Source organism: Alternaria conjuncta (genome assembly GCF_024043145.1).
Source record: "Alternaria conjuncta strain BMP 0040 chromosome Unknown scaffold_9, whole genome shotgun sequence".
NCBI classification, from domain to species: domain Eukaryota; kingdom Fungi; phylum Ascomycota; class Dothideomycetes; order Pleosporales; family Pleosporaceae; genus Alternaria; species Alternaria conjuncta.
This window is the reverse complement of record NW_026250098.1, coordinates 456,792-471,840: the sequence shown is the minus strand read 5'-3', so window position 1 is coordinate 471,840 and position 15,049 is coordinate 456,792. Positions and strand designations below refer to the sequence as shown.

The following is a 15,049-nucleotide window of genomic DNA, read 5'->3' as shown; positions in this document are numbered from 1 at the left end:
TATGATTTGCGGGGTTGTCCATTCATGTAAGAATTCATGCTGTACAAGTCTCGAGGTGGCTGCGTTGAAATCAATATGAGCAACGCAGGCTGAATGATGTAAATGGTCAAAATCTAGGGTGCATTTCCACTGTCTGGAACTATTCACAAATACGTAGGTAATACAGCCCAGATCGGGTACATCTCGACTACATGCAAAGAAGATGCTTAGAGGACGGAAAGATCGCCAAACTTCTCCTGCGGGGTTGTTAGCACTTGCATATGAACTGTCTTGAGTGTTCCAGAAACTTGCCTTGTAGCCGGGAACGGCCCAGCGACCCTTGGAGACGAGCTGCTCGGTGCGCTTGTCGATCTCGGGCTGAGCAGCTGCGACCTCGTCCTGTGATATCTGTCAGCCTCTTGTCCCTCACTTGCCCGTAACCGTATATACGTACAACAGTGAGGTCAGCGAATGGCCTGGCATCCTCAATGTTCTTCAGTGTCTTCTGGAGGTCGCTCAACTCCTTGTCGACAACACTCTTGGTCTGCTCTGCGCTCTGGACGGCCTGGGCCTCGAAAGCCTCAATCGCCTTGATCTGCCTTCCTACATCGTATGTCTGGGGCTTGAAAGCGTTGAACTGCTTCTCGATGTCGTCGATAACGGCCTGGTTCTTGAGGATGCCGCGGTAGTGGTTGAAGTCGACGGTCTGGGACTGCTCGGAGAGAACGGTGACTTTGCGACGCGCATCGTCGTTGCGCTTCTTGAAGGACTGGAGGGCGGCGGCGGTTTGGCCCTTGAGGCCGAGCTGGGTGCCCAGCTTGGTCCAGTCGAGCTTGAGGGCTGCGCTACGCTACAAGAGGGGATATGTTAGTTTTCTTGTTCTGCATTTCGGAGGAGCCATTGCGGGTGGGGGGCTACTGCCGGCGCAGCAATTGGGCATTCGAGAGCTCCGACGGGTCTTCTGGAAGGGGTGTGACGTACTCCGACGGCCATTGTGATGGATTTAGACGGGGATGCGGTGGTTTCGGTTCGGGAGGGTTGATGTCCAAGTTCTTCGCGAGAGCTCGGAACAGCGCCGCCAAGGATCTGGTGCACGGGCCATTCGACTTCCGCCTCGATCGCGGCCATGTTCCCCCAACATTACCTTTCCCATTCACACTCTACACTTCGTTGCTACATTCTCAACCAACAGTCTAGACCCGAACAACTCTCATCAACATGTGGATTCTCGACTGGTAAGCCCCTTGCTATGTGCCTATATTGCTTTCTTACTGACCTCGCTCCAGGTGTAAGTTAACTACCCTCCCTCGTTATGTCCCGAACTGGATGGACGTATGTGTTCGTTGCCGTAGCACGGCAGAGCAAGATTCCTCCAGCACTCTCTCATAGCACTGCTGTCGCCTTCCGAGGTCAACGCCTACAACATCGCGCAAGGAAATATCAAGGCCAGGCTTATCACATGCGCATCGACACTATACCATCGCATATGTCCCGAACACCTGCCGGATCAACCAATGGCTTGCTTGGAACATAGTTGAACATGGGCTGACGTTTTGTAACAGTCTGGGATGTTCTGTCCTCGCTTGGACTCATGAACAAGGTAAGCAGGAGCATAGTCTCAACTTCACTACTCGGGCTAACACATCGTCACAGCATGCCAAACTCCTCTTTCTCGGACTGTACGCACTTCCACATACCAGCCAATTCAAATACGTATAGCTGACTAGGCTCCAGTGACAATGCAGGAAAGACCACGTATGGCTACCAAACTGGACACGCGAGCTTTCGCTGACACGATTAGGCTTCTGCACATGCTCAAGAACGACAGGGTCGCTGTCCTGTAAGTGAGATCTGGCCTTATTGTACAACTACCGGCTAACATATGGTCCAGTCAGCCGACTCTGCACCCCACTTCCGAAGAGCTCTCAATAGGAAACGTCAAGTTCACAACCTTCGATCTCGGAGGTCACGCACAAGCCCGCCGACTATGGCGCGATTACTGTATGTCAAGCCTGCCTGATCGGTTTGCATAAACTAACAATGTCCCAGTCCCCGAAGTTTCCGGCATCGTCTTCCTTGTTGACGCCAAAGACCACGAGCGTCTCTCCGAGTCAAAAGCCGAGCTCGATGCTCTTCTCGCCATGGAGGAGCTGAAGAACACTCCTTTCGTCGTTCTTGGAAACAAGATCGACCACCCCGACGCCATCTCCGAGGACCAGCTCCGTTCCGCGCTTGGTCTATACCAGACAACCGGTAAGGGCAAGGTACCGCTCGAGGGTATCCGCCCGGTTGAGGTCTTCATGTGCAGTGTGGTCATGAGGCAGGGATACGGAGAGGGTATCAGATGGTTGAGCCAGTACGTCTAGGCGGATTACTCCAGCAATTATAAGCACGCTAGGCGGACACAAAGCAGCGGGGAGCGCATGTGGCTGCACGTTGGCTCTCGATGGTATGAGTTAGATGCAAGTACATGCCATGGCTATCACATGCGTAGTAGATGTACTCTTACGGGCGTTGGCGTTAGCTCTTGGAATAATATCATATTGCACACCAACACTCGTAGTACGGTGCAGCGAAGGCTGGGTCGGCCCGAAGCGAGCGAGACCGCTATGTCGGTGCGTAACTCCAGATCACGCGCGACAATGACTCTATTCCACTAGTATGCGTGATGAATGACAGATATCACGCATCGAATACGGACACCTAAGGTATTCTGTTCCGAGATCATAGTCGCTGACAACGGTTTAGCATGATGAAAGAAACGTAACTCATCTTTGCATGCAACTCCCATGGATTTTGGAAATGCAAATTAGCGATGAGACTAAAGAACGAATATGTACCGACACAGAGATGCCACAACTGTATAATCGTAATCAAGCGTTACAGATATCAAATGTCCACCGTTTGATAGGGTCTGATACCTCGATTTTGGTACGGTAATTCACGTAACCAGCTCAAGCATGAGTGCAATATCAAATGTGCTAGATGCGTTGTACCAGAATTCCGAACACCAGATATGGAAATCGTGAATGCGGTTTTGGACATCCAGAAACGTCGATTAAGCGAAGCTATCTCGTGTTGGCTTTTTGTGGAAAGGATAAAAGATAGAAAGTTAGATCACTCCGTTCATTACATTAAAACGAGTCTCAGAAATGGAAACACGGTTTTGGAAAACCAAGAGCGCTAATTAAACAAATCGATCTCGTTTGGAGCTTTTGCAAGGAGTCATCTAGAGGCGCCAAATGACTACTTGCTAGAGTCAAAAACACATTTCGGAACTGGGAATGCAAAACTAAGGAATCAACAGTGTTGACTGGATGCTCTGACGCTTCGATGCACCGTCATCCGAGCCTTTTGCGAAAGAAGCTTCAGATGAACGAAATGACGATATCCGTTAGCGGATATCATGATCTCGAAATCACAATCACCTAGGTACAGTTCCAATAAGCCGTCTGCCTTAACTAGATGAAGCTTCAAACCCCTACTTTACGATGCTTGGGCACGTATTTTGTTAAAACGATTCCCGAGACTACATACGGAATCCTGGGCGTTGGTTCAATGTCTAAAGGCGATATTTCGCAGACATTCTCACGGCAAGACACTTCAAGAATCCAGTTCACGATGTCCATAACAAGAAACCGAGTTCTCAGTGTCGAAAGCAGGTCACCGCCCCTTCCCCAGGCGTTCTCGCCACCTTGACACGGCACAGTAAACCCCCAACCCGCTGGTTCGTCGAACAACCCGCCTCGACCAAACTTTGTCCCCGCGGAAAGCCGAAACCCCGAAGAGAAAAACGCACCGCCACAGCTAATCCATCTAGCCCTATTCACGTCCTATTAATATCCCTCAAGAACTAAAGAGGATTCGATAACACGCTTGCTAGATGCGCTTGCTGGTAGTGTTAGAGACGGCGCAAGCCTCCCAACGACTCTAGTGCATGCACGCGTGTCAATCGATAACGCGGGCTGCAACTTAATCTTTGGTGGTTTGACACGTTGGCTGAGGGACTGAGGGTGGATAAGTGGTTAGGGTGGGCTGTAGCTTGGTGGGTTGGGGTTATGGGGGAATAGTGAGGCAGAGACGGTGTGTGCATGCAGGATGGATTGACGACGTTTGTCCGTGGTTTTTCTTTTTTTCCCTTTGTTGTCGTCTTTTATTGTTTGGAGATATGTATACTGTGCCTTTGAGCTGTATCTGTTCCATTTGGTGATTTGGGACTGTGTGGTATCGTAGGAGCTGCATTGAAGTGTGTGATGTGCAATTGACATCATGATTTCGTACCATGTACTTCGGAGAATGTACCGGTACATAGCCCTTGCTTAAGCAACGTGAACGTGGGGTATATACCTCCTCACCGGCTGTTATGTACGTGCTCAAGATGCCTGTCAAGACATATGCGTGACACTGCATTTTGGAGACTACATGCAGTAGCAAGCGAAAAGCGTACAATCGCCGGTGTGATGTGACGTGACACAGCTAGGATAGAGATCAGCATGCACCAGCAGGGAAATGCGCCTCTGCGGCACTGCGAAGGATGTATGTCGTCTGACTGACTTGCCAGGATTACCGCAGTAGCTTTGAAGGGATTGAGTAATGGGTGGCATTTCTTGAAAAGCGGAGGATTTGTGAAGGGGTTGGGTTGCGGGGTCAGAGGGAGCAGAAGGGCTGGGTATCACGGTAGATGAGATGAGGAAAATGTTGTGTTTTTTTATCCGTTTGTATTAATATTTTCATCGCATGGAGATGCGGGACTACCTATTGAACTAGCTAGGTCCGTGGCTTCTTCTTAGAAACAAATATCCAAACACCATGCCGCCTATGCTTTAGCTATGTACATGATGTCGTAGATGCATGCAGTCATCAAGGAACGTTGCAAGGAAATCGTGTCATCCTCCACTACAGCCTTCATTATGTGATCGTCAAAGCGACCATGTCCCATGTTCATCGCGCTCGCTGAATAGAGCTGATCTCGCTTACAAGAAGGAGAAAAGGGCGAGGAAACCGGCAGCGAGAGCGCCGATGCTGGCAGTGCCAGTGGAGGCAGCACCAGTGAACTCTGAGAAGGGAGGCATGGTGGAGTTGGCGATCGGGGCAGAAGCCTGGGGCTGACCGTCGGAGATCTGGGTAACGAGAGGAGCGGAAGCCTGGGGCTGGCCGTCGGAGATCTGAGTAACGACGGGGGCAGAAGCCTGGGGCTGGCCATCAGAGATCTGGGTGACGACAGGGGCAGATGCCTGAGGCTGGCCGTCGGAGATTTGAGTAACGACAGCAGGCGAAGAAGCCTGGGGCTGGCCGTCAGAAATCTGGGTGACAACGGCGCCGGGGGTGGAAGCCTGGGGTTGACCGTCGGAGATCTGAGTGACAGCTCCGGCAGAGGTAGCCTGGGGCTGACCATCAGAGATCTGGGAGACGGGGCCGGTCTCCTCGGACATGGTAGCCTGGATGTGGATGGGAATGCACTGAGCACCAGTCGACTGGCTGTACAGGTTGTAGAAGTCTCCAGACAAGCACTGGTAGAAGACAGCGGAGCCCATCAAGGACATGGAGCCGTTGCTGCAGAGACCGAAACCTTCAGTCTCGCGAGCACCCTCCTGTACGGGTTGGTCGAACTGGAATCTGATAGTATGTTAGTACTGACTGAGTATGTCAGAGTATTGTAGGAGACGTACTGGTAGTTGGCGGCGATGTAACCGGTGCGACCAGCCTGGTCGGTCAACTTGCCATCCTCGAGAGACAGCTGAAGAGTACCATCGAGCTGGCGCCTGACCATCCTGGAGGGAGTGGTGGTGGCATTGACGGTGGTGATGGCGAAAGTGCCCGGGGCAGAGGACGCACACTCAGCGTCGGAGGAGGCCTGGGGGTAGGCAGCAACGGCAGCCGCGAGGCCGGCAGCGACGAAGGACTTCATTTTCGGATAGTCGGTTGGTGGTTGATATTAATGTATAGGGCGTACTTGACAGCGAGCGTAAGTAGCGACGAAGTAGACTGAGGAGCGAGGTATCAGTCACTTGATATACGATTGGAAAACTGTCGACGATGCTGGTAACCACGACAACGAGAGTGTGAGATGTTCTGGGTAGGTAAGAAACGCGGGAAGGTAAGACAGCTATATACTCAAGACCCAGGCGAGTAGTTAGTCTATTCAATCTACCTCATCGAGCATATCATCGCAGATCGGACATGCACTGAAGCCTCAGCGCTTGAGCCAAGGCCATGGATCAACTCCACGCGTCAATGCAAAGCTACAACCGCCTAGCGTCGACGCTTCTGACGGCTGGAGAAAGAGGCTGGATAGAGGTCGCGCGTGCCGTAACGATAAACACCGCGGAGAATTCTGCTACATCATTGGATGCCCATTCATCCGACCCCTCAGTTAGTTCCCCACCATTTCACTGAGAATGCGCGTGAACAAAGCCCGTCCCGCCTCTCGTCTAAACTTATCTCAATCCCAGCCCGTGAGTAACTTTGAACTCGATTGCTGCCATTGCATTGGCTACTCTGACGCAATGGTTTCAGCCTTCTGGTCCATGTATTCTGCCCGTCAATTGACCGGTGACATGCTGCCTAATGCAAATCTCGACGTGTTGAGCTCGGTATCCGTGGTATGCAACCTCTAAGACAGCTGCTCAACCGAAGTCTCGTAACTGCGGGTTTAGGACGATCGCTCCGTGCAGCATCCTAGCGTCTTCCTTAGAGCAATATACGTGCGTTCTGTAGGCCTCGATGTGGAGTGTGGCGGGGCGTCGTTATTCATCAGTTGGGCGCGTCTCATTGGCCGACATGCAGGCAGATCTGCAGGGTGGTGTATGGTGAAAATGTAGCTCGCTCAATCGGACTATTGGAAGGCAAAATGCAAGGATGACGACGGATGGGATTGGTGTCAAAGAGACGAATGCCCCAATTGATGTCAAAGATCGGTTCCCAATTCGGAACGACGCTTACGTGCGCTAGCGCAACGCTTGTGGGGTACATGTGGCTTTCGCCTTCGCAAGTGTCTTCAGCCGCCCCAACCCACCTTCTCCAGTGGAACCGTTGCTTGGGAACGCTTAGGACGGGCTGGGGAGGCTGGCATGCTGGCCTTGCGGGCGCATATCGATAGTATGCCGCTTATTGCTCGCTGGCTGGCTGGCTGCAGGCTGGCGCATTTGCCTCCGTCGGCTGGTCAACCCTAGAGAACGCTTAGATTGTTGGGTAAGACTGGTTGCATTCGTGGGATTTTGTGCGATGGAAACATGGCATTTGGAAACTATACCACTACCCTTGGCTACGATGTGAAGTTGCAAATATTGCAATGGTAGACATATCTGACATGAGATGCGCATATGTCAGACGTACCATTGACGTCACACACTTGAGTCGTCCTCCACCCTCTGTGCTGATTTATCCCGCAATCGTGGCGCTAAGCAGCTGCACGTACTCGACAGCTAACCATCAGTAGTCATTCCCATTGCAGCTTCTCGTGCGGTCAGTGACACGGTGAGGCTTTCCGCGAGTGACGAAAGTAGGTTTGATCATCTGACCCCGCACGGCGCCTGCCTTTCCTAGACACGCATATGTACATCCAACACCGCGGCCAGCGTATGACAGGGAGCCGAGCCGAAAGGGTCTGAGTTGGTGAGGTTGTTCGGCCTCGGCGATCACGATCTCACGATGGATGGACCCTCCACGCTGATCCATGGGACAGTGGCGCGCCTACCGACAATTTAGTCCCCGCAGGGTCCTTCTCTACTTCCCTTCGGTGTCCTTTGGACTGGTACTCCGAGACAGAACCAACGAAGTCCGCCGGACAGTAGCTAGCTGCGCCATGGGTATGCCAGGCGTGGGATGCTCATGTACCTGGACCTAGGTAAAGGTTGCTTCGGCATGAGATATCCGGAACCATCGGCATCCGGTGGAGAAGACTCGGGCTACTCGGCCGCGGTATCTTTCGAGGATCACAAAAGTGCAAGCTTCACATAGGCGTTGCATAATATGAGCGGAGATCTCTTCGGCGCACTGCTCCGGCATCGCGTCTTGGACACACATCTGATCACAATGCCTAAGAAGCCAACTCAAGTTAGTATGGGACACTGGCGTCAGAGGTACATTACATACGAGATATGTACCTATGGACTTGGCGACATCCCATGCTGATAGCATTTGGTGGCTGTGTGTGGTCTTGTCCGTCCCCCGCTATACGCCAGGATGTAGGCTGTGGAGAATGTGGTATAAGCCCCAGTCTTCACTGACAAGTCCAACTCTTGTCGAACCTTATCGAGATCTATTTGCCCTCCCCAGCACGTTTGACGCCTCCTGCTACATCGTTTGCACCTTTCTCAATGCTCGTGGATACATCGGCAAGGCCTCGTGCAACCGGCCGACCGGCACTGCCTGTGGCGCCCTCGACCTAAGCAAAGGCGCTCAGAGTCAGTATATCTTCATTTGTAGTTAGTACAGATTAATCTACCGTTTCCCCTAAGCCTCGTCCAACCGCGCCAACAACCCCTCCTAGAGTGTTTGTAACGCCGCCAACCGTATTGCCTACAGTGGACGTGACAAACTTGACGCCAGAAGTTACACCGCTTTCCTGCTGGCCGATGGGCATGTTGACGATTGGCCTTGGAGGTTGGTGGATTGTTTGTTTGTTTCAGGGTGGTCGCGATCCGAGTTCCCGAAGATAGTAAAGTTTGTTGGATGCCGGCTAAGTGGTAGTGAGCTTTGGTGATAGCCTGTAGCGTCTGTGCTGCGATGGTGCATATATGATCCTCGGGTTCTGTGACGTCATGGGGCTTCGCAGCAGCAGACGCGCGGTGCACGCTCGAAATCCTGCATCGTGCAACCGCCAACCTCCATCTCGTGATCCCAAGCATGATCGCGACTCGGCCCGTGTCAGATGGCGTTCGCGTTGTCCAGTGTCGCCCTCTCCGCATTATGTCGCGCAAGTACCAGCCGCGGACGCGGCAGCCACAGGCGTTGTCCGGGGAAGTATCACGAACTCCTCATTGGCATAGTACCGTCCTGGGCATCTGCATCAGAGATGACGGGCGTTCCAAACATGATCGCCATCGACTGGCGCGACCATGGATCTCCTTGTTGTCCTGACAGCAGCTGGCAGTCCCATCTCGACGCATGACACCCGGAAAATTTTCCAAAGTTCAGCTTCTTGCGATGACATTCCGCGCAAGTAGGACCAATGCACAGGACCTCGAGAAGGCCTTTTCAGAGAAGCTGCGACGAGCTCGGTGGCCGAGTGCTCCTAAATCCAGACGCACGGGACGCCTGAGCAGGCCGCAAGCCACGGAACGCGAGCTCAGAGGCTTGTTCGAATATCATTGGCAGAACACCGTTGTGGCCTGGACCTAAGGCAGGCATATTGTAAAGATACACAAGGCTGTCGCATTACTTGCGGCCGACACTCGCAACCGGCATCATGTTCTCTCCGACTGTAGGGCCTCATCGGGGCATACGGACGAGAAGCATGCGCGCATGCTCTCAGGCAACCCCTCTCGCTGCGAACATATGATGAACTATTTCCCCCCAAGAGGTTCGATACTTACCTGTAGCTCGTCAAAACTCGCCTACACTTCGATACACCCAGAAACAACGCCAATACACGATCGAACCAAACCTCGACCGAAATCATCCCCAGTCCGATTCACGTAACCACATTCCGCCCTCGAATTCGAACCACCTACGAATCGCGCGCCAAACGTTCGAGATGACGTCCTTGTTCCCACATCCTCCTTACGCCGAAGACCAGCCGTATGCGCGCAGTATCCTATACCTGCATGTCATGCGCGCTTCAGCCATGTCATTTTCCTTCTTTTCAATCCTCCAGTTTCCAGCCTCTATCATCGCAGCACGATACCGTAATTCCCCGATCGATTACGCTACAATCCTATCTCGTACGCTCAAGACTGCCGGTCGCGGCCTCGTTCTAGGAACAGCAGCTGGCGCGATCATGACATGGGGCCGCATGAGAGGCCGAGAGGAAATAGAGTGGAAAGATAGGTCATGGCGGATACTGGAGAATCATGGCGAAGTGAAAACAGATTGGGTCACACTTGGCGCGGCTGGGACCGGTGCTGCTGGGGCTCTGATCGCTGCACGGAGCGGCCGGGTGCCGATAACTGTTGGGAGTGCCATGCTGGGAGGAGCTGGTGTTGGTATGGGCACTGGAGTGCTGTACATGATCGCGTCATTCGCATCGGGGAGGAAGCCTGCTTGACGACGGGAGATGCGAAACTGGACCATGCCTCTGGTATAGAGTTGACCCACGACGAGCTCTTGGTAACGCCGAAGGCTATATGCTTGCATGCTACCGTCCAGTCTGGGTCGCGCTCAACATTTCCTGGTACTGGTATTCGGGCCATTTGAAGCTGCCACGCGGACCCTAGACCTTCGCGCTGCTCCGACACATAGCCACGATTGTAATATATCTGCTTATCAAGGCAATGGTTCTGGACGGTTGAGTCACCACAAGCTCACTTGTACGTCTTTCTAGCAGTGCAAAATTCTTAGAAGTTACGCTTGCCCTTTCTCGCTGCGCAGCGTATAGTGGAGTCTCTAATTCGTGCTGAACAGATCGATTTTATGCATCTCCGGGGAAAAGAGAAAACCGATGAACTGCGTCAAAAGGAAATCCCACATCTCGGAATGCGTGTATGCGACATCGTGCGTTTCGGCGGCCAACGTTGGGCTAACCTTAAAAGAATTTTGAAGCTCCAACCTTCTACGTTGCTACGCAATCTTCGAGCTCCGCTCCACACTCTTATCTTTTTATATTTTTGCTTGTTTGCGTATCTGCGAGATTGACTGTTCACACATGACGGTGATGTGGTTTCACGCGTCATTGGCACCTTCTCTTTACGCGCAGGCGAACGACCTCGGTCTGACCTACTACCAGATGCAAACCTCAGGCCGTTGCACTTCTGGATGCGATACAGTGCGCCCATCAAGCTATTCCGCCCGCCGATGACCTCATCCGAGCAGGCTTCTTGTAGGTAGCCCAATATACGAGCGCACAGATCGCCGGCAGTTTCCCGTCTGATCTTGTTCGTCCGACTTCCGCTGTCGCAATGCTATTAAATGAAGGATACAGTATGACGATCCCAAGTGAGCACAGGGCGGAACGTCAGTGTGACCCTCTGAAACGGTCTTGGGCCGAGTGACCTCCGCCGTCGCATCGAGGGCGCGTTACCCAAAGCCATTGTTCTCGAAACATCCCCGGAACGTGATACCTGTTGAACACGCTTGAGCTCCTACAATCTCCACGCATTCACGCAGACTGCTCCACCACGCAGCCTTTACCTCCGAGATGATATTGTCAGAATTGCGCCGTCGCCGTATTCGATTCTTTCGCTTGCAGACATCCCCACAGTCGTGCTGTCCGCTGCTTCGCATTCACTATATCTAACGCTCTCCATTGGGTCTTGCCCTTTAAGCGGCGGCCCCAGATTCGCTGCGACAGGGATCGGTTACTAGACACGCTGTGATCGGTCCAGGTTCCAGGATGAATACGTTACACCAAGTCCTCCGTACTAGCGCTGGCGGATGCCCACTTGCGAAAGAACAATTGGCGCCTGCACACAACACCCGCTTCTCATGTCTCTGACAGCCACGAACCGGACCGCGCAACAGGCCCCGTTGGACGTGTTCGGCTGCACAGTCTCCGAGATGTTGGAAGCCAGCCATCTCTCATGTAGTGCGCTGTTCGTGTAAGAGAATTAATTGAGAGGCGGCAAGTGCGATATCCAGACCGTCGCACCATGGAGTACGACCGGCTTCTATAGCGATGACAAGCCTTTTGAGTGGCATGTGTAAAGTGCAGCCAGCAAGCACATCCACGTGAGGGCGACCGACGGGAGACTAGACCGTTTGGCAAATAGAAGGGCCTCTGCTTAACTTGTTTCTGTAAGTGTTAATATGCAGTAAGTAGCAAATTGCGGGGGACGTCTTGGGAGACACCCGGCTGTGCCTGCCTTGGGCGCGCGTAAGGGGACAAGGGTTTCGCAGCCCTTGACCTTGTTCCGGGTTTATATGAGGAAGCCCACCCACCAGCAGGGCGAGATGTGGTTTTCGCGATTTCTTCAGGTTTCTGAGAGTAGGTCGTCGAGATGCCTACCTATCCTCTTCAACTCACCTGCCTGGGGGTGATCTACGGCACTCCCCTCTTGGCTTCGATATTCGTTATTCTGCGGATATACACACGGCGGAAGCTGAACTTACGGTTAAGCTGGGGTATGGCGTTCAACATCACTTGCGCAAACCGTACTGACGTACTTGTACAGATGACTGGCTTATCATACTTCCGTTACTGCTTTCCATAGCCCTCATAGGGCCTTCTCACCGACGTACGTACTGATGTAAGCGCCGACACTGGCTCTTACTGACCCTGAACAGATGTCAAGATGTGGCATGTTGGCGTGCATATCTGGGAGGTGCCGCCGAACGAGATAGAACCAAACTATGACGAGTACTATGCCGTATGTTTAGTCCCACCATGCTACAGCGAGAGAACTAATAGCAGCAGGTTGTCATGGCGTTCAACCTCTTGAACATCCCCATACTACCGCTCGTCAAAGCATCGATCATCCTTCTCCTCCTTCGGGCCGGTTCCGTTATTGAATGGCTCAAGCGAGTGCTCTATGCCATCTTGGTCTTCACTGTTGGAAGCGCATTGATACCATGGTTCTTGTACATCTTCATCTGTCCACCTCTAACTGGAAACACTTGGAAGCCGAGGACTTTCGGCAACCTGCATTGCATGGGCAGACACAAAATGGGAGAAATGTTGATCTGGGTCACATGCGCCAATCTACTCACCGATGTTCTGATCCTCCCGATACCTTTCATCATCGTGCGAAGGATGATGAGTGCTCGGTTGAGGTCCCGTTTGGTGGTATTGGTGGTGTTTACATGCAGTCTCGCGTAAGTCACACTGACCTAGTATGCGAGGATAATAGCTGACCTCTCCACAGTGTTACTGCCATCGGCGCGGCAAAGATCTACTTATCGTATCGCGACCGCCTCTACACTCTGTTCAACCCCGATTGGACCTACCCGATCGACTACTGCATCAACCACATTGAGAACAACGTAGCAATCATCGTAGCCAACATACCGATCCTACGCGGCCTCGTCACACGATGGATCTTCAACTTCCGCACCAAAGCGACGCCCATTGATCGCGAGTTTCGTGGTGATTGGCAACAGCAACAGCAACAACAACAACAACCGAGAAAGTCGGACGCTTCAGACTTCAGCCGCTACACAAGAAAGAACCGCGTGGTACAGAAGATCCTCCCCTGCATCCAGGATGATTTTTCCAGCAGCCTGGCCTCGCGCTCCAAAGGCGACCTCAGCAGTAAGGTGGACTGCCGGCCAGATTTCCCACCTCGAATCTGCACCACAGGCGAACAGCGTTACCAGAAACGAAGTTACTTTCCTCGATCGCGAAGGAATAGCTTGGATCGGTATAGCACGGCCGACTCCTGCGAGAAGGGTGACATATTAGAGACGGTTAGGAGTGTGGGTAGTTTGGGTTCTGCGCCAACGCTCGTGGAGAGTAAAGATGCGTATACGGAGTGGAAAAGCATGGACAGCCCAACGCTGAGCCCCACAGCGAGGTTCTCTACGCAGACATTGTGCCCCATTGCGCCGTTGACGCCGGCGAGGTTGCGGGGGATTGAAGATGATGAGGTTGATGATGAGATATACCCATACCCGAGAGCATTATGATACCATAGCGAATGAACAATATACGATGAATCTTGATATCTGTAACGTTTCGCCGTGCTCAGGTTCGAAACTCAGCTACACATTCTCATCAACAATCTTGCAAAACTGCAAGACACCACAAACCCAACCCGCCCAAACAACGACCCGAAAAACTCTCACCCTCCTCGACCCAACCCCAGACCCCTTCATGTCGGCAGTCACACATCTGGTACGTACCTACCTTGACGCACACTCAAGTCCCGTACGCCCTATCCGAGTGGCGGGTTTCCGTTGTCTCCAATTTCAGTAAAGTTACGTTAGCCAGCCCCCAGCATCCAACCACACCACGGCGGCGCTCAGGCCCGTTTGTCCGCAGGGGTGCGCATTGCGAGCGATGGATCTGGGGTATAACCGTCCAACCCGTCACGGTGTGGCACTTTCCTTGTCAAGACGCAATCCGAGCCGTTCCTTTGCCGCAGGGGTGATCGAGTTGCTGATCATGCTGTCTGTGCGTCAGCGTGTCTCGTGTCGTGTCGTGTGTTGCGACGTGGGCGAGGGGTGGAAGGTGATCGCGGGTGGCGGGGTTGACTGGGATGGATGGATGGCTTGAGTGCGTTGCGATGGATTGCAATCGGTTTTCGCGCTTCTTGTCTACGTGATGAATGTATTCGTGGAATGTGCTGCACCGTGAGATTCTTGATCCCAGGCCTATACAACAAGGTCGTCTCCTTCACATACCCAGATACCCTACAGCCAAGGCAATCCAGACTCCAACGACCCCAGACCCAATTCCCGCATCCCAATCTCCGTTACACAGGATTCGCGGGTCCAATCTAGAGTTTTAGTCCCACCATCCCCTCGCCTTCGCAACGGCGGGAAGCGCATTCGGTTTCTCGTTGCTTATTCCTCATTACCCAGATCGCGCGGAAACCTTACTTGAAGCAGCAACTGTCGTCCGACTGGCAAAGCTATTACGCACCTCCACCCCCATCGAGGCACGGAATCCACAACTGGGGCATCGCCGAGGCCTTGGGCGGAGAAAGAAGAAAAACAAGAGTTGAGTGCCTGGGCGAAATCTCTCAGCAAGCGCGTACTCTCATTTCACGCGTTGTGTTGTGCGATGATGCACGCGACGGAAAGGATCTTGCTGCGCGTAAGCGAGGGGTAGGAAGGCACGAAAGGTAGGTGTTTGTATCCTCCAGTCAACGTCCTCCTCGCACCTCCCTCACGCGCACCCTATACTTCACCCTCGCACCACACACAAACCTCCTCGTCTACACCTACCATCCAGACCAGCCATCCCCTTGCCCTATGAGTGGCAAAACCCCACCCCTTCATCGCCCTATTTCCTTTTCCCCATCCCTCCATCCAG

The 15,049-nt window shown here is 52.9% G+C and overlaps 5 protein-coding genes across 5 annotated transcripts; 2 read left to right on the top strand and 3 right to left on the bottom strand.

Moving 5' to 3' along the window:
- Positions 1-206: 206 nt before the first annotated feature.
- On the bottom strand, positions 207-972 carry ATP7 (ATP synthase d subunit; the record flags this gene model as incomplete). Its single annotated transcript, XM_051470849.1, has 4 exons — positions 207-236; positions 292-378; positions 434-829; positions 961-972. 4 exons carry the CDS (start codon positions 970-972, stop codon positions 207-209), a joined length of 525 nt encoding a protein of 174 aa, XP_051325059.1.
- A 225-nt stretch (positions 973-1,197) lies between these two features.
- SAR1 (COPII coat GTPase) lies at positions 1,198-2,345 on the top strand (the record flags this gene model as incomplete). The annotated part of the gene is made up of 9 exons (XM_051470848.1): positions 1,198-1,214; positions 1,266-1,311; positions 1,356-1,467; positions 1,542-1,579; positions 1,633-1,658; positions 1,714-1,734; positions 1,781-1,819; positions 1,871-1,980; positions 2,029-2,345. The coding sequence occupies 9 exons, from the start codon at positions 1,198-1,200 to the stop codon at positions 2,343-2,345; spliced, it is 726 nt and encodes a 241-aa protein (XP_051325058.1).
- A 2,607-nt stretch (positions 2,346-4,952) lies between these two features.
- J4E85_006611 (uncharacterized protein) lies at positions 4,953-5,887 on the bottom strand (the record flags this gene model as incomplete). Its single annotated transcript, XM_051470847.1, has 2 exons — positions 4,953-5,595; positions 5,649-5,887. 2 exons carry the CDS (start codon positions 5,885-5,887, stop codon positions 4,953-4,955), a joined length of 882 nt encoding a protein of 293 aa, XP_051325057.1.
- Positions 5,888-8,239: 2,352 nt separating this feature from the next.
- Positions 8,240-8,563, bottom strand: J4E85_006610 (uncharacterized protein; the record flags this gene model as incomplete). The annotated part of the gene is made up of 2 exons (XM_051470846.1): positions 8,240-8,365; positions 8,504-8,563. The coding sequence occupies 2 exons, from the start codon at positions 8,561-8,563 to the stop codon at positions 8,240-8,242; spliced, it is 186 nt and encodes a 61-aa protein (XP_051325056.1).
- A 3,511-nt stretch (positions 8,564-12,074) lies between these two features.
- On the top strand, positions 12,075-13,424 carry J4E85_006609 (uncharacterized protein; the record flags this gene model as incomplete). The annotated part of the gene is made up of 5 exons (XM_051470845.1): positions 12,075-12,198; positions 12,361-12,443; positions 12,491-12,654; positions 12,939-13,324; positions 13,381-13,424. 5 exons carry the CDS (start codon positions 12,075-12,077, stop codon positions 13,422-13,424), a joined length of 801 nt encoding a protein of 266 aa, XP_051325055.1.
- Between the last annotated feature and the right edge of the window lie 1,625 nt (positions 13,425-15,049).